This window comes from Sphaerodactylus townsendi, linkage group LG04, assembly GCF_021028975.2.
Source record: "Sphaerodactylus townsendi isolate TG3544 linkage group LG04, MPM_Stown_v2.3, whole genome shotgun sequence".
NCBI classification, from domain to species: Eukaryota; Metazoa; Chordata; class Lepidosauria; order Squamata; family Sphaerodactylidae; genus Sphaerodactylus; species Sphaerodactylus townsendi.
Window position 1 is genome coordinate 83,188,407 of NC_059428.1, and position 22,665 is coordinate 83,211,071.

At 42.3% G+C, this 22,665-nt stretch overlaps 2 protein-coding genes across 6 annotated transcripts in view; one reads left to right on the forward strand and one right to left on the reverse strand.

The window, feature by feature from the left end:
- Positions 1-969, forward strand: part of MAP3K15 (mitogen-activated protein kinase kinase kinase 15) — an 89,767-nt gene extending 88,798 nt beyond the window's left edge. For all 4 annotated transcript variants that reach the window (XM_048493101.1, XM_048493103.1, XM_048493100.1 and 1 more), the window contains one exon: positions 85-969. In XM_048493101.1, coding sequence (XP_048349058.1) covers positions 85-119 — 35 coding nt within the window. In that variant the 3' untranslated portion in view covers positions 120-969. The remainder of the gene's footprint in view (positions 1-84) is intronic.
- Positions 840-21,031, reverse strand: PDHA1 (pyruvate dehydrogenase E1 subunit alpha 1). 2 transcript variants are annotated; one of them, XM_048493104.1, is made up of 12 exons: positions 20,794-21,031; positions 17,876-17,890; positions 10,965-11,033; positions 8,703-8,876; positions 8,101-8,227; positions 7,157-7,248; positions 6,715-6,807; positions 4,410-4,565; positions 4,214-4,285; positions 3,696-3,763; positions 2,452-2,560; positions 840-1,337 (listed from the first exon to the last, which is right to left on the reverse strand). In XM_048493104.1, the coding sequence occupies exons 1-12, from the start codon at positions 20,851-20,853 to the stop codon at positions 1,173-1,175; spliced, it is 1,200 nt and encodes a 399-aa protein (XP_048349061.1). In that variant the 5' UTR covers positions 20,854-21,031; the 3' UTR covers positions 840-1,172. The 2 variants fall into 2 exon arrangements, with proteins under 2 accessions (XP_048349061.1, XP_048349062.1); XM_048493105.1 differs by lacking the exon at positions 17,876-17,890 and having other exon boundaries at positions 20,794-21,030.
- Between the last annotated feature and the right edge of the window lie 1,634 nt (positions 21,032-22,665).

A 22,665-nucleotide genomic window follows, 5' to 3' on the forward strand; every position in this document is an offset into this window, starting at 1 on the left:
GTAAGAAAAGGATTCAAGTTCCAGATATGCTATCAAGTGTGTTTTTTGTTTAAATCTGGACACTAAAGTATTTCTTTCCAACAGAGGTGGCCTTCTCTGCAGAATTTGGAATGCAATAATAAAACACAGAAAACTGAATAATAAACAGTTTGAAATGGACGATTAGCACATCCACATAGTTATGCCATACACTGCCAATGAATCTGTGAAGAAAACTGAGCAAACATTCCAACTAAGTTATTAATTTATGTATGTACTGTATGTATACTGCTCCTGCAAGTTTGAAAAGTGTTTCATTAATCCTTGCACAATATGCTGTTTAGTGATTTCTTTGGAAATTTAGCCATATTTCATTGTAATAGTTAACTATTGTATCAGACATTAATATTTGAAATCATGTACATTTTTCAAGAGAATATATATTGGGCAGTCACTGGAAACCCGCTTGTATTTTTTTAATATAAATTTTAAAGTTTGCTTGACATGCACTTTTTAACTGTTCATATTTATATTTAGGTTGGTTCAATTCCAGCTGTTTTCCCATTTGCTTTACCACTCTATGATCACATTATTCATAAAGAAAATTTTCTGCGTGTGAACTTGATGAGCGATAAAAGTATTAATCAAAACTTTCAGAATACTTGAATGTATGTAGTAATACCAAATGAGGATTTAAGATTAAATGGTCACTGAGAAGTTCTGCAAGATTAAAATTCAAAACGGACGCAATGGGTGTTTCACTCCACTGGCACAGTACTGAATCCAATCCACTGAAACTCATTTAACAGTCTTTAAAGACTGGAGAGGAAGGTCAGAAAACACACCCAAAGTATCTTTTCAAGAGGCTTTATTATATTTTACTGTACATAAAGATTTCATTAATCTCATTTGCAGGTAAGTTTGATAAATAGAGCAATACAGACCATAACTAAGCTTGTATATATAAAAAATAAACATTGCTTGATTCAGTTCTTTTGTTGAGCAGTTCAGTCTTTCTGGACTCTATGTTAGTAGTTTATCTTCCCACCCAACACAATGTTTATTTTGCTGCCAAAGCCACTTTTTAAAAAGTAAATGAGCAATAATCTGGTTCTTGTTCCACAGAAAAAAATGAAAAAAGTCCCAGTACAACAGCCATCCTTTAACTTATTGCTGAAGTTATAATTTTCATATTAGCCCACAGATTTGTACCGCGTCCACTGATTTGGGCCACGCACCTCAAAGGGTGGATCACGTCTATAAATGTAATTGCCTAGTTCTTCAAGAGGTGGCTCTGGATCAGTTGTGGCAAATTGTGATGCATCTTCAATGAGTTTCCTTATTTCCACATCAATCTCCTACATGAGAGAAGAGGAAAATCAACAGAAGCACAGCAAATTCTTCACTCCTGCTCTATATCCATAAAGATAATTAAAACCATGTGTTTACTGAAATAGATGGGCTCTAATAACACAGATATGGGACACTTCTAGTTGCATATAGTTTTCTTCAGATAAGTTTTTTGTCCTTTCTGAAATAAACCCTAACCTCTTGTGAGCAATTCTGATATCTATGTATAAATGAACACTTGTCCTATGTTTTACATTTGATTATGACCAACCAGCAAACTACTGGAGAAGTATGTACATTTTATTATTTATTACATTATTTACTTGGGGAATTAATGAAATTAAACAAGATCATGTACAAGCTGTTTCCAATTTAATGGGACATGTTGGGACATCATCCTGCAGATCAGAATAGCCAGATCTAAATCGTTGTATTGCTTAGAAATGAGTATCCTATTCACAAATAAGTGTGTTACCCACTCAAAAGAGTGATATTACAACATCTGAAAAGTCACGTGTAAAGTATAGCAATGGTTACCCTAACTCCTCTTACAATGTGCTCAAAGCTATGGCTTTGAGTTTCAGAGTCTGAATCGGATGTTTACAGTAAACAATGGTTTATACCCCACTTTTCTTCCCAATAGGGACCCAAGTGGCTTACAACCATGTTCTCTCCTTCTCAATTTTATCCTGGCAGTATCTTTATAAGATTGGCCTGGCAGAGAGTCTGTGGGTGGCCCAAAGTTACCAACAAACTTCCACAGTAAAGTAGGGGATTGAACCTAGGTCTCTTAGAAACTAGTCTAACAACTAGGATGTACACTTGAAAAAATATTTTTTTCAGGGCACTTATACCAGCATTGCAGATCATTCTGGTCCCCAATGCTGTTATATTGGTGCCTGTACCTTCTAAAACAATTCTTCCCCCGTCACTTGGAAAACTTTCCCATAAAGAATAATGACACCCCCCCCCCCTCTCAATTCAGATCCCACCGAAAGAAACCTTGAATCCAAATACTATATTGGAATTTGTGAATATCAGAAAAATGATTTGGGGGGGGGGGGTGGGCAGTACAATAGGCCTCTAATTGTTACTGTGCAATTTGGAATTAAGGTATTTCACCTTTAACTCTTCCACATTAGCTAAGTTGTTGTTCACCATTCTATCCTTCAGGAGAGTAATGGGATCACTTTTGCTCCTCACTTCTTGAATTTCTTCTCTTGTACGGTAACTGGAAAAGAGAAGTAGATGACAACCGCTGTAGCAGACTATTAAATTGCTTGAAAAAACTACTTCACAAGATGACAGATGCTCAAAGATAGCTAGTCAGCTGTTGCATTTCCATGGAGCTCAAGGCTGCAAGCACAATTCTTTCCCCTCATGAGTCTATCTTCACAATAATCCTGTGATGGAATTATGCAAAGAGAGCTGCAGTTATACAGTCCTTTACCTGAGAGGTGATTTCAACCAAGATCATCATAGTCCAACACAAAGCATTACAACGCTCCTTCTCAATCTGATCATTTCTACCTTATATACCAACAGCCATGCCTGAATAACTGATGCAAAAGTAGCCTTCTGCTTTTCAATATCCATTTGCCCACTGAAGTATAATAATAATGTATGCTATGTACCCTACTGGCTACTAAAAAATCAGACTAGAAGCGTTTTCCCAAATCAGATAGCTGAAACGTACACTTCCCCAAAATTAAAACCAAAGGCCCAAATCATTCTTATACCCTAAAATAATTAGCAGCTCACAAAGAGTTAACTCCTAGTCTATTTTGCTGCTTGAATCGCTGTCCTGGGCACGCCTTCACTGACAGCATGGAAATCTGCTAAACCTTTGCAGTGAGAGAGATTCCACCCCATCCCACCAGACAAAAAGATCAGTCAGCCAGGACAGTGACTTAGGAGAGTATTTAATTACATTTTATTTCATGCCACACTGTGCTTTAGCAATCGTTATGTACTGCTCTAAAACAAACTGCCCGTTAGCTGCTGTTTTTAGACGTATATGCCTGCATTGTTTAAACTGTTGAGTTCTATTATTAATACATTTCATTCAATAATTTAAAGTGATAAGTAAGCCTAGATTCAAAGGACCAATTATATATTCACGTGCTGGCTCTCAGCCTGTGGTAAGCTATTTGCATTTTTTAAAAATTCTCTTTTATACTGTTGAATACCACTGCCTTCCCCAATAAAACTGATTCTTGTACGTCTTATCTGTTGGCTTCTAAGGAAAGTAACTCAGAAAGATTCTGGTAGAAAGCTAAAGGTCTAGTGAAAATTCAACTGTTTTTCAAATACAGTCATACAGAAGGAGAAAAAAAAAGCTTTCTGCTGAAAACTGTTTGGTGTACCTGATGCCAGGATCACTCATACTATGTCCATGATAACGATATGTTTGTAGCTCCATCACGATAGGACCCTAGAAGAAAGACATTTCAATAGCTTTGAAAATAATCACATTTTATGGTAATATTTTAAATTAATGAAAATAATTAACTGTATACAAGCACTTCAGGACATATTACAAAATTATTATTGTTAGACTCCTATACTAATAAGAGGTGTGCTTTAGAGGTTGTAAGGTACAAGAGGTACAAGAATTGTGGATTATCCTGCCAATTGTACCCCTACATTCTGTTATAGAATCAAACTTCTGCCTCTCGCCTGAATGAACATCACATACTAGAAACTGGATTTGGAGTAACTCTAGAGCAGGAAACTATGAGCATCACCCAACCTTTGACTAGATGGATGCGTTAAAAATACAAGAATAATTTCTTTAACACTAGAACTCTAGATACACCTGAGCTACCTTCACACAAGCAAAACCAAGTAAACACTATAAATAAGCAACTAAACAAGAACATACTTTTCCGGATCTGCAATGATCAGCAGCAAATTTTGAAGCTTCCCTTACAGCAAGAACGTCCATACCATCAACCTGTTAAAAAATAAAATGACTATTAAGGCAGAAATTGAATAATATAGTCCCAGCCAACAGTCATTTCAGTGCACTGTCTCTCTAGTCTCCTTTTCAAAATAGAGAATAATAAAATGGTTCTTACTCTGAGCCCTGGAATGAAGTCTCCTCTTTTGTAGTAGTCCGTACTGGCTGCAGCTCTTTCTACTGAAGTGCCCATTCCGTATCTGTTGTTCTCGCAGATAAAAATGCATGGCAGTTTCCACAAGGCTGCCATGTTAAACGTTTCAAAGATCTGACCCTGGAAGAAAAGATTTGGTACATTTTAAAATTATCTTCTCATTTTCCCTGATCAAATGATCCAACCTGTCTTGGGTAGACCCACCCACACCCATGTTCAGAATTTTTCACTTCACAAAGATAGCCCAGCTGATTTTTTGGGAAAGAACTCCGTCAGAGCAGAATTACACCCTGCTAAGCCCACTGGGCTTCAACAGACGTGGAAAGGTAAGACTGCCAAGGACAGCGGTGATGTTTACAGAGAATATCTATTATAGATCATTTTCAAGGTGGCTTAGCATGATAACATTAAAACACATTTAAATGCAATAGTCCAGTATAATCTAAAAAGAGCAACCATCAGAAATCTAAAATGCAAACAAAACAGCAACTAAACAGAAGTAAAAGCCAATTTAGTAACAGGCAGGAACCGGTAGAAAACAATTTATATGAACAAATTCAACAATTACTGGCAAAAGAGCTTTTTCTTTGACCTTGGTATTTTTTTATATTGTTATTTTCTTTTCCAATATGATTGATGTTTAGCTGCCTTGAGACCTTCAGAAAACCAGATAAAATGTTTAAACACACAATACAATTGAAACAATCTGTATATAGTTGAGCAGCTTGTTCCCAATTACAACCCAGTAAAAGCGAAGGATGTAGTATAGAGGGTTCCCTTTCCTAAGCAAAGAGGGGCCAACTGGACTGCAGCTCCCACAATCCTTCACTTTACCAACAGATTCCTCACTTCCCAGAAGGGCACAGGCGAAGGTCTGAACAGCAACCAGCATGAAGGGACAGGAGAAAAGAAAGAGAGGTAGGGTAGGGTGGCAGAAAGACAGGTAAGAGTTGACATAGGGAGAGAGAAAGAGAGATGGAATACATAGATCGAAAGAAAGCTAGGGTAGGGGGGAGAAAGAGAGAGAAAGAAAAAGTAGCAGGGAAGAACATTTAAAAAGAGCTGGAGTAGTGGGGCAGACAGAGCTGGGGTAGGGCACGAAAAGACAGAGAAATCGGGTAGCAGGGCAGAAATATGAGATTAAGAGAAGGGGTGGTAGGATGGAGAGTGAGAGGCAGAGAAAAAGATGCTGCTGTTGTCATGGAAACAGGAGGAGGGAAATTTGGCCTAAACAACCTTCCCCTATCTAATCCTTCCTCAATATTATAGCACTGGGTGGTCAAAGAGTTGCTACAGTTTTAATATATAGGACCTTCCATCTATGTTAAAAATTGCCACTACACTCTTGTGATGAAATTGGTCTTCCAGGTGTATACAGGAGCTTCCCTGGCATTTCTTCCCATTCCACTATTGTAACTTATGTATGAATTATGTGAACACATAAACATATGACACTGCCTCATAATTAAACAGGTCCTAGATTGATCAGGATCAGTATTGTCTATGCAGACTGGCAGTGGCTCTCCAGGTTGTCAGTCTGAGGTCCTTCACATCATCTATTACCTGATCCTCCTTAACTGGAGATGCTGGGGACTGAACCTGGGACCTTCTGCATACGAAGCAGATGTTTTACTGGAGCCACAGCCCTTCCCAGGATAAGAATAAATAAGAGATTATAAAAGCATAAGACATTCAATAAACAATGTAGCTAGGATCAGACGAAAGGTCCATCACAATCCAGCATCCCATTATCCACAACAGGCAACCAGGGGTCTCTGGGAAGAATAGGGCATCCAGGCAACAGGATCCTCTTGCTGCTCTCTTCCCAGCAACTGGCATTTCCAGCTATACCACCTCTGGGTATGGGGAGATTATGAAGCTGCAACCAGCCATCCAGTTTGCATCATCTAGCCTGACTGGCAATACGTTTTTGTACCAAAAACTTCCCCCCAAAACCTGTTCAGGGCCTTTTCCCGGGACTGAAGCCTGAACTTGGGGGGGGGGGGGTGTGGGGGTGTGTGTGTCACCATCAGTTGTTGTTCATTAATCTGTTGTGTTGCTAATTTTAATCCATTGTTTTATGCTGATTTTACTGAGATATTTATATTTGATGTACACCGCCCTGAGCCCTTCGGGGGAGGGCGGTCTAAAAACGTAATAAATAAACTATCCTTTCTGGCTGCTCATATCAAATCATATTATGAACAGTAACCTTTTTGCTTCCAAATTATAGACTCCAGTTAAGTATAATCTCTAACTGGACGTTCACCTGATTGGCAGCACCATCTCCATATAAAGTAACACAGATTTCATCGTTGCCAAGATACTTGCATGCCAAAGCAACACCAGCACCCAAAGGAACCTGAAACCAATTACAAAGCACAGACCTGGTCAAACAAAAAAGTTCATTCAAATAATTACTATTGATAGCTGGCTGCTAGTAACATTAACAAAACCAACATTATTTAATATTACTAAATATACCTTTGACTTCTGCTTTTTTTAGAGGTCTTCACAGATAATAGACTTCATACTACAGTACAACTGCCAGCAGAATGAATGGTAAGGATATTTGGCTAAAAACACTAAGGAAGTAGGTCACTCTTAGCCATTCAGCCCAAATCGGGCATGTTTAAGCCCACTGAAATAACTGTGTTTAAGTGCACCTCCCTCCCCACCCAACGGACTACATTTGTACTCATGTACCTTACCTGGGCACCAACAATTCCATTACCACCATAGAAGTTTTTGGCATACATGTGCATAGAGCCTCCTTTGCCTTTAGCACACCCACCTTTACGGCCTAAAATGATTGAAAAAGAAAACGATATTTTAATCTAAGAAGGTGATGACAAGTCTTTGGACAGGACAAGGTCTTACTCTGCCGGCTCTGTCCTTCCCTTGCTGACTAGTTCTTAAAATCAGAAGAGAACACAATAAAGATAGTAGATAAGAAAATAATGCAATAAACTCCAACACTATCCGCTTCATTAAAAAGTGCTCTAGAACAATTCAGTATTACAGATTTTGTGGAACAACACACATGTGGGAGATTTCTAGACCTCAGGCAAGCCCTTCCACAAACTGGGAGCCACAACAGAAAATACTTGGCTGGAAGTGGCTGTTACCTTTCCCAATTGCAGGGTGGCATCTTTAGAAAAGTGATGCAAACTGTTGCAGCAGAACACAGTGGAAAAGGGTGTATATAGATACGTGGGTTCTGTACAGCAAAGAACTTTGTAAGTAATAAATCAGTAATCAACATACTCTATTCAGCTAGCTCCTGGCAGCAATTAAGGAGCAGTGTTCTGCGTAGCAGCTAAGCTCTAGCTGAAGTTTCCAAGGTGACTTTATGGGAAGATTCATGTACTGCATCCTCATCTAGCCTAAACATGTATATAAAGGCAGCAGCATAAAATATGACCAGTGTTGAAGCTTCAGACATGGCAATGGAAGTGTTTAAAACTATGGTGACAGGGCAATTCAACTGCACAACTATACAGTGCTGTATATACATGTGTGAGTGAATTTCTTGCAGGACAGTTAAGCCACAAGTTGCAAATTCTGCAGCACCTTCCTAGGAAAGTTAGGTGGTTTCCAGATTTGAACCTTAGTCTCCTTGGTCTAATTATTGACTATATTACTGAAAACAAACCTGTGAGCTCAGCAAGGATTTCACGAACTGAAACCCCCCGTGTAAGCGTGAAGGCATGACATCGGTAGGCGGTGATCAAATGATCCGTTTTATTTATGGCAGCCTCTAGTCCAGCACAGCAGGCTTCCTGTGATAAAGGAAATACAACCATAACTGAACACACTTCTAGCAGAAACTTCATAAACAATGACCCTAAGTGTGACTGTTGTACTGGAACAGCTGAAATTCTTCTCTTTCGTCCAGTTTCTGTTCATGCAGATATCTAATTCTTTATAAAAAGTGCTCCAGCAAATGGGGAGGTGGGAAGGCCGAGCCCTGGCCTAAATAGGCCACCCGGCCCCACCTCCCCCTGGTGACGTCAGGGCGCCCAGCATCACTGCTTGGTGCCCCGAGGCTTGCCAGGCCCGCGTTTCTGGGAAGCCAAAGCCTCATGAGCCCAGAAAAGCTTGCGAGGCTGTGGGAAGGAGGCATCTTACAGAGGCTGTCCCTTCCCCACCAGCAATGGCTGCCGCAGTAAGTCGCTGCTGCTCTTTCTTGAAAAAGCTTTTAATTAAAAATAATAAAAAGTAAAATCTTGAGCATAAACCTCCACAGTCATCTACCTGGCCATCATATAAGTGACAGAAGCCACGAATAATCTTCTGTTTATACAGCTGGTCTGCTTTCAGCTCCATACGCCGAATGGTTTGCATAGTCCTGTAGTATTGCAAACCCTCCTCTCGAGTCATAACTGCTGTTGTGGGTGGACCCTCCTCCAAGCGATGGAGATCATGTTTCTGGAAGGGGAAATATTTATTTATTTATTGAATTCATTAGCCACCTTTCTCCCTTATAGAACTCAAGGCATCGTACGATACAATCAAAATACATAAAATAAGAGCACATAAAAATTTGAAACCAGAACTTAGGACTGCTTTAATCAAACATAGTCCTAAATAAAATTGTGACAAATAGTCACTTTCAACCTTCTCATAAACAAATCTTTGTACAGAAGTTACGCTTGGCCTGGTTGGAGAAAAAGGCAGATATTTGAGAGTCAATACACACCAACATAGTCAGCTTAAAAAAATAAAGCCAATCTCAGGAGATCCAATCACATCTCCCAAGTAATTACGTAGCTTTACTCTACTATAAACACTTAAAGGTTTCATATTTACTAGATGCAGGGTAGTCCTTAACCAAATCAGAATGTTGCACCTCTTCAGACAACTCACAGTATTCCTAAGCTTCTGTCCATTGTTTGACTAAAGGGCAATATAAGAGAAGTTTATAAAATCAAGGCATTGTGTGAAGCAAGTGAATGTAGTTCTCTCCCCACTAGAAACTGGGGTCACACAATTAAGATTTGGAGGAAGATTCCAGACAAACAAAAAGTAATTATTTATACAGCACAGGAATATATGTATGTACGTGAAGTGCCATTAAGCTGTGATTCCAACTGATGGCAACTGTATGAATTAATGTTCTCCAAAACATCCTATCTAAAAGCCTTGCTCATGTCTTGTAAACAGAGGCAGCTTCCTTTATTGAGTCAATCTTCTGTTTAGTCCTCCTCTTTTCCTGCTGCCTTTAACTTTTTCTTGCATTATTTTCCTTTTCAGTAAGTCTTGTCTTCTTATAATGTGACCAAAATATGACAGTTTAGTAGTTTCAGCTTCTAGGAAGAATTCAAAGCTGATTTGATATAAAGGTAAAGTTAGTCCCTGATGCAAGCACTAGGTCATTACTTAAAGTTGTGCAATCCCCTAGTATGATTACGACTGTCTCCTTGATGTTCAACTGTAATCCTGCTTTGGCATTTACTGCTTTAATCATCAGGAGTCATTTCAAGTCTTCACTATGTGGTGTCATCTGAATAGCTCAAATTGCTAATATTCCTCCTACCAATTTTCGCTTTCTTTTTGATATATTCTCCTTTGGATATATTCTATAGGGATATAATATACATCTTAGTCTAACAACTTTAAATATCTATAGGGATATAAAATGCATTTATATAAAACATCTTTGGCAAATGGAAACCATTCTCCATATTCTGTACCAACAGTAGCCTCTTGTCCAGAGCACAGCATGTACATCAAAACAATCAGATGCCATGCCACACCTTTTTAAAAAAAAAACAAGGATAACTTTTTATGATCCACATAAAAGTTTTTCTGCAATCTATGAAAGATAAGCTGGTTTCCTTCTTGAATTCTCTCATATATTCCAATAACCAATGCAAATTTGTGATCTTTAGTGCCTCCTCTTCCTTTTCTGTTAACTTGCCAAATTCACTGTACAAAAATGAGTAGTGGTCATCGGCTCAACCTATTTTAGAAAGAAGACTGGACAAATTTGTGGAGAATGTCCATTGCTGCTGTGCCATGACGATGGGTTTCCTGGTTGCATCTGGCTAGCTGCTATTGAAAACAGGATCAGTAGAAATCTGATCTGATCCAGCAAGTTTGTTCTTATATTATATGGTCCTGCACACAAAAGCTTTGTGCCTGGTATAGGTACAGCTTAGCATCCACAAAGAAAAAATATTAATTAGTCCATGTATATATTTTTAGCAACAGTTCGCTTTCTATCATCATATTTAAATTTGGTAAATAAGGTGTTCAAGCTCCATATAAGAAAAAAGGGAACTACAATGAATGCTACACTTAATGTCCATCTTGCCTGTATTTCTAAGAATATTTGAAAATGTGAAGTACTTTACATTTTTTAAAAAAACTGCCTTTTCAAGGCTCAGCAAACTCAGATGTAGACAGCTTTGCTTGCACGTTTTGTAAGCAGCAAATAAGTTACCAGCATTCTTGTAGAATCCTTTATCTGCATCTAACATTAACTACATAAATAAAAACAACCAAGAAACTTACCTTAACCTCAAATGAAGCCTCATTAGCAAAATCTGCATAGTTTCGAGATGCAACGACCACACGGGCAGCCTTTTAATTTAAAAAAGGGGGGGGAATGAGAAGAAGTTTAGATGGTTTTTAAATTTCATAAGGTTTTCACAGTAGCCCCAAGAAAAAGAATATTCCAACTACAAAGTCAAATAATTTAAAAAAATCAAAATTTGTATTCCATGAACAGGATTCAGAGACAAAAGTAATGTATACACTAAACATCACCATGAATTACCTTCTCTTGCAAATAGCCTTTCCCCAGGAGTCAGCTAAGGTCTGTCCAATGAGGGGACAGTACAACCTTTGTATCAAATCTGCACAGTGACAGCTAGATGACATGCCTTGTAAGTTGTGCCCCCACCCTCTGAAACAGACTGCCTGTGAAGGGACACAAGGCCATATTGTCTTGCCGTAATTTTGTGAATGATTGCTATTGGGTGTAAGCTGCCTTGAACTACAGACATATGGGACATAAACAGCTACTGGTAAATAAATAAAGCCAAAGGATACCTTAAACATATATATTTATTACCCTTCGGCCATGCAGTCAGGTAAGAGTAAATAGGTGATTTAGAAGTAAATAAACAAAACCCGCTCTTCGGCTAAGATTGGTTCCTAAAGTAGCTCAAAAGAATTAAAACGCATCATAAAGATACAATACAGTATCTACGCAAAAGGAAGAAGACTCTGAATTAAAAACAATCCCACTAAAAAGGATTATACATTAGAAGTTTTTTCTGTAATTACTGTAACTGTAACTTTCATGCCAGCGTAAGATAGCTCCTTCTTTTCTTGATAGCACACGTGGAAAAAAACAGAACTGTGCTTTTCCTTTTAGGCAGACAGGGTATATTAAGGTTACTGTGGTTGTCCTCCTGGACCTTTGATATTGTGCTTTCGTCGGTTTCCAGGCTTCTATTCATATACAGTGGGGCACAGAGGCTAATCCACATTTACTACAAACACATGTCCGTTTTTATGCTTGCCAGTTCAGGTTTATTTGAACAGACATTTGAACTCGTATCATGCGTGGATTGTATGGCTCACATGTATCTGACAGACACTGTGTAAAACATTACAGAATTGGAGCAAGCTGTACTTTAGCCCAGTTAGCTGTCTGCTAACCTTTCCCCTCTACTCCACGATCCCAAATACCATGCACTGTCTTCCTGATCCGGGCCCCATCTAAAACTTCAGACCTTGTAGAAGTTCTTACTCCAGCTCACTGTAATTCCATAAAAACTTAACCAGTACCCTTCATCCCAAAGACATTTGCTTCAGTGCCCCTTAATTCTGATTTTTTAAAAGAAATCCTAAAAGCAGAAGAGAGACCAGCTTGTGCAATGGATGACTACAGAGCAAGGTTAAAAGGAGGGAGGCACAAAAAGGTTTATGATGAAGGAGTGTTAAAGGACAAACAGAGTAAAGGAAACAAAGAAAACAAAAGACGGCATAAAGCCAGTATTTGTGGAAAAGGGTGCACGTCCTTAGCATCACAAATTAGCAATGGCCACTTCTTATTATGCTTTTAATGACTCACTAGCATTTACAATCTGTGTATTAAAATTATTTTGTGTGTTTGTATGTTCAAATGGACAGATATTTATCTGCTGCACTTGTGAATACAAACCAGGGTCTAATCCAGGGGTAGGGAACCTGCGGCTCGAGAGCCGCATGCGGCTCTTCTGCCCTTGCACTGCGGCTCCACAAACCGAGCCGCCAGCCCCATCCTTGCCCGCCCTGCAGGCAGCAGGGCAAGCGCACCAATTGCCCGCGGCCGGCTGGGCCGCACCGCGGGCTTCCCCTCTCGCCTGCCCTGTTCGAGCAGGGCGGGTGCTTTCCCGCCGGCCGGTGAGGCTGAGCCGCTGGCTTCATCCTTGCCCGCCCTGCAGGCAGCAGGGTGGGCGCACCAATTGCCCGGCTTCCCCTCTCGCCCACCCCGTTGGAGCGGCGAGGCCGACCCGCTGGCCCCATCCTTGCCCGCCCTGCAGGCAGCAGGGCAGACGCATCCATGCGCTTCTCAAAATGAGCGGAGTAAAAGGTTAAAAAACCCAATATATACAGTGTTATCTTTATTTTAAATGTCAAAAATTATTTGAGGCTCCAAGTGTTTTCTTTTCCCATGGAAAACGGGTCCAAATGGCTCTTTGAGTGTTAAAGGTTCCCTACCCCTGGTCTAATCAGTATTCCTGGGCTATTTGGTTAGGATGTTTTGTACACAAAACTGGTACATCTGTGACACAGAAAGAATGAACCTGTGACAGACTGCAAAGAAATGTGTGGGTTTTTTTAAATGCAGTTTTGTCTGCAGCCATTATACACACTCAAATTGAGGCATAGAGGCGTGGGAACAGGGAAGCCATCTGATTGGCTGAGTCACTCTGACTGGTCACAGAAAACTTGATGTCACTGAGAGGGAAGACGTTACCTCTCTGTGTAAAACTATTTGAGAGGCTTTGGGAGTTTCTGAAGTGAACAGTGGCGAATTTGCCTAGGGACGAGGGGTACCCCTTGTCCCCGGGTGCAACATTTTCAGTCACGTGGGGGGCGCCAACATGTCCCCCATAGACTGCATCAGTTAAGCGAGCAGCACCGGCAAGCTTTACAGAGAAGCCAGCTCGGGCTGCCTCAGCCCCGCCCACTCTGTACGGTGGCCCACTGGCCCAGTCCCACTGTGCATTGAGTGTGCTCCGCCTCTCAGTCCCAGCAAGCCACCAGAGCAGGAAGACGGGGAGCTCCGCCTCCCTCCAACCCAGCCTTCTCCTGTGTGTGGTCACAAGCCTTCTCCCCGGCTGACTGACTGGCCAGCAGCACAGAAGGGAAGGGAAACCGAGTCGGCCCCTGCAGACCCAGGTAAGTGAAGGGCGGCCTGGCGATAGGGTGGGGCACTTGGGAGGGCATTTTCTCTTGGGTCTCCGTCTCCCGACGTTGGCCAATGGGCCCCTTCAGGTGGGGGTATGTGGTTGAAGGGCAGCCTGTTTCCCTCCCCTTTAAGGGGAGTCCCTTCCCTGCGGAAGAGAGGCGCTGCCCACTCCCCTCCATTCATGCCAGGCCAGCCCCTATCGGGTGCTCCCCCCATGCATTTCCCCAGCCCCAAGTGCCTCTCAGCTGGTTCACAGGGCTTGGGAAATGCAAAGTCCCCCATACACCGGCTGAGAGGAAAGAGGTAGTTTTGCGTGGTGTTTTAAAACTTTTACAAGCCTCGTGGGGCAGCTGGGGGGGGGATTGCCAATCCTCCCCCCCAGCTGCCTCATGAGGCTTATAAAAATTAAATCCACCTGCAATCTACCTCTTTCCCCTCAGCTGGTGCACAGGGGCTTTGCATTTCCCAAGTCCCCTGCACCAGCTGCGGGGAAAGAGGTGATTTTGCACGTGGATTTCCTTCGCCAGAACCTGCCTCCCCCTTTCCCATTGCTACCCACATAATTGTATCCCCCCCGCCCCCCCGCCCCCCAATTATACCGTCTTGATTCAGTCTCGGCAGTCCCACTTTGTTTTAACGCAATTTTCTATTTTCACCTCACTCCCATACACACACATTATTACAACTACCACTACTAAATTGCAAGCCTTCCATTTGATTGTTTTACTTCTTGCACATTGCATGGGCTCTTTTTTACGGGTTACTCTCCGCTCCCCAGCTATAGTGGGAGAAAGTGGGAGGGGAAGGATTATTTACATGCTGGGGCATTATAGCTCGCACAATTGTCAGGGGAACTGGTAAAAGTGAGCAACTATATAACCAGAAATGTCAGTCTCTTTTCTTCATGGGTTGTACCTCCTCACCTTCCTGCCGCTCTCTAAGCTGTGCAGTTTTAGAAGAAGAAGAGTTTGGATTTATATCCCCCCTTTCTCTCCTGCAGGAGACTCAAAGGGGCTTACAATATCCTTGCCCTTCCCCCCTCCCAACAAACACCCTGTGAGGTGGGTGGGGCTGAGAGAGCTCAGAAGAGCTGTGACTAGCCCAAGGTCACCCAGCTGGCGTGTGTGGGAGTGCCCAGGCTAATCTGAATTCCCCAGATAAGCCTCCACAGCTCAGGCAGCAGAGCTGGGAATCAAACCCGGTTCCTCCAGATTAGATACACGAGCTCGGCCTCCTACGCCATTGCTGCTCTTTTTTAGTCAGAAATAGGTATGTGTGAACTGCTTCGGAGTAAGCAGTAAAGGTTTGCTAATCTGTAAAAGCGAGAAGGGAGATAAACCTGGCACCACCTTCTCCTGAGCAACCTTTCACAAGAAAGGCTGGAGATGGGGCTGCTTTCCCAGTGGTTCTTGCCTGAACTCTAAGCCCTGCCTACGGAGACAGGTAACAAAGTAGATAAATTTTTAATAAATCACACTGTGCAGTGCTGTATTTTAGAGAACAACTGATCACACACACACACACACACACACCCCCAAATCTCCTGATCTCATCTTTTCTCAGAGGCTGGAGTTTTTATCCTTCTGTAGAACTTGTTCCACATTCAAAACATGTATTGCCTTTGAAATGTGTATTTTCCAATTCGACTGATCCACATAAAATACTTAAGGTTTGGATATACCATCAATTTTTATACTTTGCTTAAGAGGTGACATGATAGCCATGTTGAGATATTTGAAGGGATGTCATGTTCGTGAGGGAGCAAGCTTGTTTTCTGCTGCTCTAGAGACTAATGCACTACCTTGGAGTGTGGTGGAGTCTCCTTCATTGGAGGTTTTTAAAGAGAGGCTGGATGTCCATCTGTCAGGAGTACTTTGATTATGTGTTCCTGCATTGCAGGGGGTTGGACTTGATGGCCCTTGGGGTCTCTTCCAACTCTATGAATCTAGTTGAACACATGAAACTGTCTTCTACTGTCTTCTACTGAATCTGGCTATTTTTCCAGCAAAGTCAGCATTGTCTACTCCGGCTGGCAGCTGCTCTCCAGGGTCCCAGACTGAGGTCTTTCCCATCACTCACTGCCTATTCCCTTTAATGCCAAGGATTGAACCTGGAATCTTCTGCATGCAAAGCTGATCCTCTTATCACTGAGCCATGTCCCCTTCTTAAGTAAACCTGCCTTTATTGAGTTAGAGCCAATGTTTTCAACCAAAAACATGACAAATGTCATATTCAACATCAAAATATATTGAAACTATGTATTTGGAGGTAAAATGCTGGGGGTGTCTGCTGGTGACGGGTGATGCGGCCTCGAGAGGTTTAAAACCCACTTGCGCTGGCTAGGAGCTGTTTCTCAGATTAACAACCTACCTCATAGGGTTGGTGTGAGGATAAAATTAGGAAAGAAAGTTGGTGGGGAGAGAGCCATGTATGTTTGGCTGGGGGGTGTGTGTTTTGTGAGCTGGTGCAAAAAAATCATTGTCCCCCCCCCCCCCCCACCCCCCCCCGCCTCCCCCCCCCCCCCCCCTCCGCCCCCCCCCCTCCCCCCCCCCCCCCCGGAACCCCCCCCCCCCCCCACCCAGGGGGGGGGGGCGCAAAACTCAGGTTTTGTCCCCGGGCGCCAGTTTGCCTAGAAACGCCTCTGGAAGTGAACAGCTATTTTGCCTATGCTTTGACAAAACATTACCACTCTGAGGAAAGTAGCGGCAGTCAGTGTGAGATTCTGTCTTGCCCTACTATGCGTGCTGTGTTTTAAGCAAATAATAAATACACAGCCACTTTCCCACTAGGGCTGGCAACAGCCTCCATATTTCCCCCGCTTCCTCAAGTCCAAACACCAAACTAGGCCCGCCTGCCTCCCCCTTCAACTCATTGTTCACTCCACAGGCCTATCTGGGCCACCCGATCCCTTCCTTCCCACCTCTCCTGCCTCACTTTCTCGGCTGCTGCTTCACTCTCCCGCCTACTACCTTGCTGTCCCACCTGCCCCTGCTTTGGAGAGGTAAGGGCATAATTTTGGGGGAGGGTGCAATTTTGGGGGGATCTGTGGGGGGTGCATAGTTTTAATACTTGCCCTGGATGCCATTTTCTGATGGTACACCACGGGCTCGCTCATCTGCTCACAGTCTTTCAGGACTATTTTCTACTGCAGAAGCATGCACTTCCACTGCACTAATGACCACACTTTTATCTTTCTGTGAGACAGAGTATAGAAGCAGTTCAGTCCCTGGTAGGAAAAAGGTGGGAAAACCTGACAAGTCTGGTCAATACAAGCCTGGTCAATGAGAGGCTTCCCTGCCTTGGTGCTATCAGAAGGTGCAGGGGTTCTTCTCAGAAGCATTAAGATAAAGAGATGAAGATACCAACATGGGTTATATCCTTCTCTCTCTATGAATACTGTACACAGTATAGGGAACCATGTCATATTCTATATGCTGGTAGAGCTCCCACCAACAATAGCTGTACTGCAATAATCTCTAAGTTCAAATACTTTTGTGAAATCACTTTCATTCTACGTCCTATCTGTGCACTCAAGGAACGTTACATATTATACTTGGTGACCAAAGCCCAAAAAGCCAAAGAAAAATAACATACTATAATTGATGAGGGTGTTTATGTGTCATTAGGTTCTTTTAACACAGTCTTTTAGACTTAAAAAATGAAAACAAGAAACTCTTGTTAGACCATGCACATTACGCATTCCAGAACCCTTTTAAGCGGCCCATTAGAAATGTAAGGTGCATATTCCAGACAAAGGAACATTTTTGTATTTGGCTTCCATTATGGTTGTATTTAAGGTTCCCCCTTCAAGAAGAGGGGGAAACTTTTAGAAATTGATCCTGATTTGAGATAGCACCCAGCTCATAGCCTGACTTTCTGATCAAACACCAGGATTGTTAAAAAATAATAAAGTAAACAAGACAATAATAATTAGGAATTAAACTAGAATGGCATATAAAACTGGATATGGACAGTTAAACTGAAGAAACACCATACAAAATAATAATGTGATCCTTACCTCACTAACAGCTCCCTAAAGTAGCAGAGTTGGGAAAGAACAAGAACAGAAAAGGTATCAGCTACTGTCATATACAGAACTCAAAATAAATTATGAATCAGTTAATTTTAATCACTAATTTTAATTGGCTAGGTCAAGCTTGTTTCTGCTCTTTGGTTGATAACTACAAACACGGCTCTCCTTGAGTCAAGGAGTGAATTCCACTGGTTTTATTTATTTATACACACACATATGCATACACGCACATTAATGTGTGTGTGAGTGAAGGAGGGAAGAAGACAATGCGTGTAAGAGGGAAAAGAACTGGGTCAACCAAACAGCATAAGAATCAGAGGGAAAGGTAAGACAGAAGCTGATTATTGGTCAATTTCTGCAAACTGTCAGGTAGGTGAGGACAGTGCTGCTTTGGCATCACTCCACCCACTCCAAAGGGATTCCCCACAGCACGGGACGCCCCCCCCCCCAAGTAGAAAAGACTAATCTTGAACTTCCCCACAGTGGCCAATAGAGTTATACCATGAAATCATGGTGTATCTCTGCTGGTGATTCTGCTGGGGTAGAGAACTGATCTGGGTCTGGAGGCTGACTAAGGCTGTCCCTGGCCCCCACCACGCCAATGCAGCTGGTAGTGGCGTGGGAGCACTGACAAGTGGCTGGGCACCAGAGGCAGCTGTTCAGGGCACCGCAATAGCCGTTCACCAGCAGATTTGCCCCTTCGCCAGGGGCAAATGCCCTGGGGAGGGCATAAACCTATGCTGCCCCCACAGGGGAATTCAGCGCATCCCCTCTGGACTGGGCTGCCCATATGGCAAATCAAAGAAAGTCCTAGTTTTCCATATCACCTCCATTGGAGTTTAAGATTGCTTAGTAAAGCTACCTATGAATCTGTTTCCTTTCCCACTGACTCACACTATCCAATTTCTAAACAGCTCACTTAACCTTTCTGTAGATCCATGCCACAGAAGACAATAGCCCTATTAACATGAGATGTGCATCACATAGGGCCAGTGTAAATAAGGAACAACAAGACAGGCCTCATCCTTTGCCTACAGCTAAGGATACTGGTCCTGCCACCTTTCTATAGATGTTTGCCTCACGTGAGTACAGCATTGGTATACACCCAGCCTCTATTCATGGGATAAGAGTCTCTGCACATAAATATTAATTTTCTACACTCATGTTAAATGCTGCTGGAACAAAACTTGTTTTCCCTTATCTAATGTACAATGTCCACTTTAACAACAAATATTAATTTAGATGAATCCAGCAGTCACACAGTCAAACACATTAAATGCTGTCAAATTTTTTCTGACTTAAGGAGACACTATGAATTGATGTCCTCCAAACATCCTTTCGTTATTAATGCTAATTTATTTTGGTTAAATAGAGGCATATTCTACAAAGGTTCTCAAATGTTTAATATGGAATATACATGATGCATTAGAGGATCCCCCCCCTCTGCTTTTTTTATCTGAATCCTCAACATCCTAAGGCAGATTGGACTAAAAAGTTGAGGAGCAAGTCTAAATATTGAATGGACCAAGCCAAAACAGCATGAGAATTTTTAGGGACGTTTTCAGGATGCAGCACCTTGTTTCTACATTGTTGACAAGCATTTCAGGAACAAAAATAAATTATTTCCTTCGTATTCATTGTATAAACTGAGAAGTCAACTTTGACTTTCACAAATGAAAATCATTCAAGAAAACCACTCTCTCACATACAGTCAAGATGAAGCAAGTGAGCTCCTCTGAGGGCCAGTGACAACTGCAAGGTAAGTTGCAGCAAGGAATCTTAATGGTGAAAGACCCACCAAACTTGTAAATAAATATCCAAATAGCTCCTCAGAGAACCTATCCTCCGTATTCTAAGCCCAACCCTATGATTCATTAGTTCAATATACCAAATACATTTATTGCTACAGCTTTCACTTATCGGGGGGGGGGGGGGATTGGCGGCATGTAGAATGTGTGTACAATTGCTGCATCCAGTTGTTACTGGATATTGTGCTATAGCAACTGGATTGTCCCATCCATGCAGGAAGATCCACTTGCACATGATGCCTTTAGTACAAGGGCAACCCAACATCCAATCATGCATGAACACAACAGACACAACTCGCAGACAATGGCAGGATGATCCAACAGTAATATACCTAATGCTCTCACCACAGCAGTAATCAAGGGAACAAGCCTGTCCAGAGGATGCAAGACACCCACACACAGCCTGCCAGTGACACGTGGACACAGCATTACCACTGCTTCCCTGCCCTTTTTAAAGGGGAGAAGGTCAGAGCCTCTTTTCAACAGAATGCACAGACATCCAAAAAGAAGAGATATAGATCATTGAAGGACACATCGATAGTGCTCTGTTTTATCATCTCTTCTTTCCACCTACGTCCATTTTAGGTATATGCATCACATATACTTTGACCTGGATAGCTCAGGCTAGTCTGATCTTGTCAGATCTCAGATGCTAAGCAAGATTCACCCAGGCAAGTATTTGGATGGGAGACCTCCAAGGAACACCAGGGTTGTGTTGTGAAAACAGGCAATGGAAAACCACCTCTGAATGTCCCTTGCCTTGAAAACCTCACCAGCTGTCACCATAAGTCAGAGCTGAATACAATGCAGACTCCTCCCTCCCTACTCAGAAAATAACTTATTTCTTCATAACTGTGCGAGGAGCCGCCATTCGCCTTAGGATGCAGCACGGGGTGTGTGTGTGTGTGTGTGTTAAATTGCTCGAGGAGGGACCACAGACTCTACTGCTGCCTTTTAACCCACCTATAATCCCCATAGCAACCTTGCAAGGCAGAGTAGGCGAGAAGACCGGTTCAAGGTCACGACGAAGTCAGCACCCAACCCCGGTCTCCGAGCTCTAACCGTCTGGCCTTCCCGATCCCCCTCCTCACTCACCGGCTTGTGGGCAGCGGAGCCTTGCAGAAGACGGGAGAGCGCGGCCAGCATCTTGCGCATGGAGTGTTAGGGGCGGCGCTTCCACACCTGCTTTTGGGGCCCTGCCTTCGCCTCAAGCCTTTTCAGGCCCCGCCGTCGGACTTCCGCGCTCCTCCACAAGCAGGCCGACCCGCTACTTGCCCGCAATGAGCGAGGAAGAGGCCGCAGAGGCGGTGCCCCCTAGTGGATCCTGCGTGCACCAACAGTCTTCCCCTAAGATTCCCGCTCCTCATCACCCTCCCGACCAAGCTTCTATTTCCGGAGACTCTGGTATGTTGTCTCAGCAGCGCCACCATGCGGTCTGGAGGCGGAAAGGCAGGCATATAGTTCTTGGTTTTAAATTTTATCTGTAGCAGAAACAATGTTTAAGGAAGGCTGTCCCACCCCAGAATTTTTTTTTGCCATTAGTCACAACTAACATGACAATCTCATAGGGTTTCCACGAAAGGACATTTGGAGGTGGCTTGCCATTGCCTGCATCCGTGTCATGATCCTAGTATTCCTTGAAGTTCTCCCATCCAAATGCTATCCAGGGTCAGGGCTGAGAATTTGCGACTGACCCATGGTCACCTAGCAAAGCTTCCTGGAGCTGGTCATGGTTTGAACCTGAATTTCCCATGTTCTAATCTGACAGCATAATCACTACACTATGCCACAAATGTGCAGAATATCTATATTTCTGAATTTGTGGTAAGAAATAAAGAGCGACTACATACTAGAAAATACTGCAATACAAAGGCAAAGAACCTCAATTTCATTTTAAGAATAGCAAACAGTGTTTGTATGAGAGACTGATCAATTGTGTGGTTGGTTGTAGTCAGTGGTGGGATTCATCAGGTTCACACCACTTCGGCAGAACCTGTTGTTAAAACAACCAGTTGCTAAATTATTTGAATTCCATCACTGGAACCAGTTGTTAAATTATTTGAATCCCACCACTGGTTATAGTTACTAAAAACAATCATGTGAAATGTATTGTTGAAGGCTTTCACGTCCGGAATCAGTGGGGTGTTGTGGGTTTTCCGGATTGTATGGCCATGTTCCAGTAGCACTTCCTCCTGACATTTCGCCTGCATCTGTGGCTGGCATCTTCAGAGGATCCTGGAACATGGCCATACAGCCCGGAAACCCCACAACACCCCAATAATGTGAAATGCTCTCTAAACAACTGTGCTTTTTGTACATTTTCTTACAACTAAATATAAAGGAGGCAAAAGGCTTTCCTTAAAAAAAAGAAGGCACGTCTGACATTAGCCTAAAACTGCATGCTAGTCTCATTCGCAACATCGTTACTCTTCTAATTAATTTTATAGCATTGAGAAGGAGGTAACAGACTACACCATTTTAGTATTTTGGTCCCTTGCATCTTTTATGTTGATTGTAGGATGTACCTTTCCTTTATTTCACATACATACAAATGCCTATTCACAAAGATGCAAAATGCTAGTGCATTCTCTTTTCATTCCAATCATAACCGCCTATCAAAATAAGAAACATTTTAAATGCATCTGCACTGCAGCATAAACATTCTATTAAAGATTTTAAAAGATTTTTTAAAAAATAAAACTATTATGGTCAGTTATCTTGGACAGCCAGAGAAAAGCCTAAAGCACCATGTAATTGTTCTCCAGTTGGTGATCATTATTGTGCATATAAAACTGCAATGCAAGTTCTAATACAAACATTTTCAGAGCAAAAGGGAGCTAGGAGAAGATATAAGTTCACCCCTCCTCTTCTCTTCTGGTCATAAAAATAAATAAACCCCATGAAACATCAGCACTTTGGTATTAAATCAAAACAAAGTTTTAGCATAGAAATAGAAGGTACTCAGTC

Excerpts from the sequence above, each read along its gene's own strand:
- PDHA1 (XM_048493104.1), bottom strand. The coding sequence starts at position 20,853 with ATGCGCAAGATGCTGGCCGCGCTCTCCCGTCTTCTGCAAGGCTCCGCT. Across the intron at positions 6,808-7,156 it reads ATGGAATTGTTGGTGCCCAG|GTTCCTTTGGGTGCTGGTGT; the intron begins GTAAGGTACATG and ends AATTGGTTTCAG. Across the intron at positions 1,338-2,451 it reads CTAATGTGGAAGAGTTAAAG|GAGATTGATGTGGAAATAAG; the intron begins GTGAAATACCTT and ends TCTCTCATGTAG.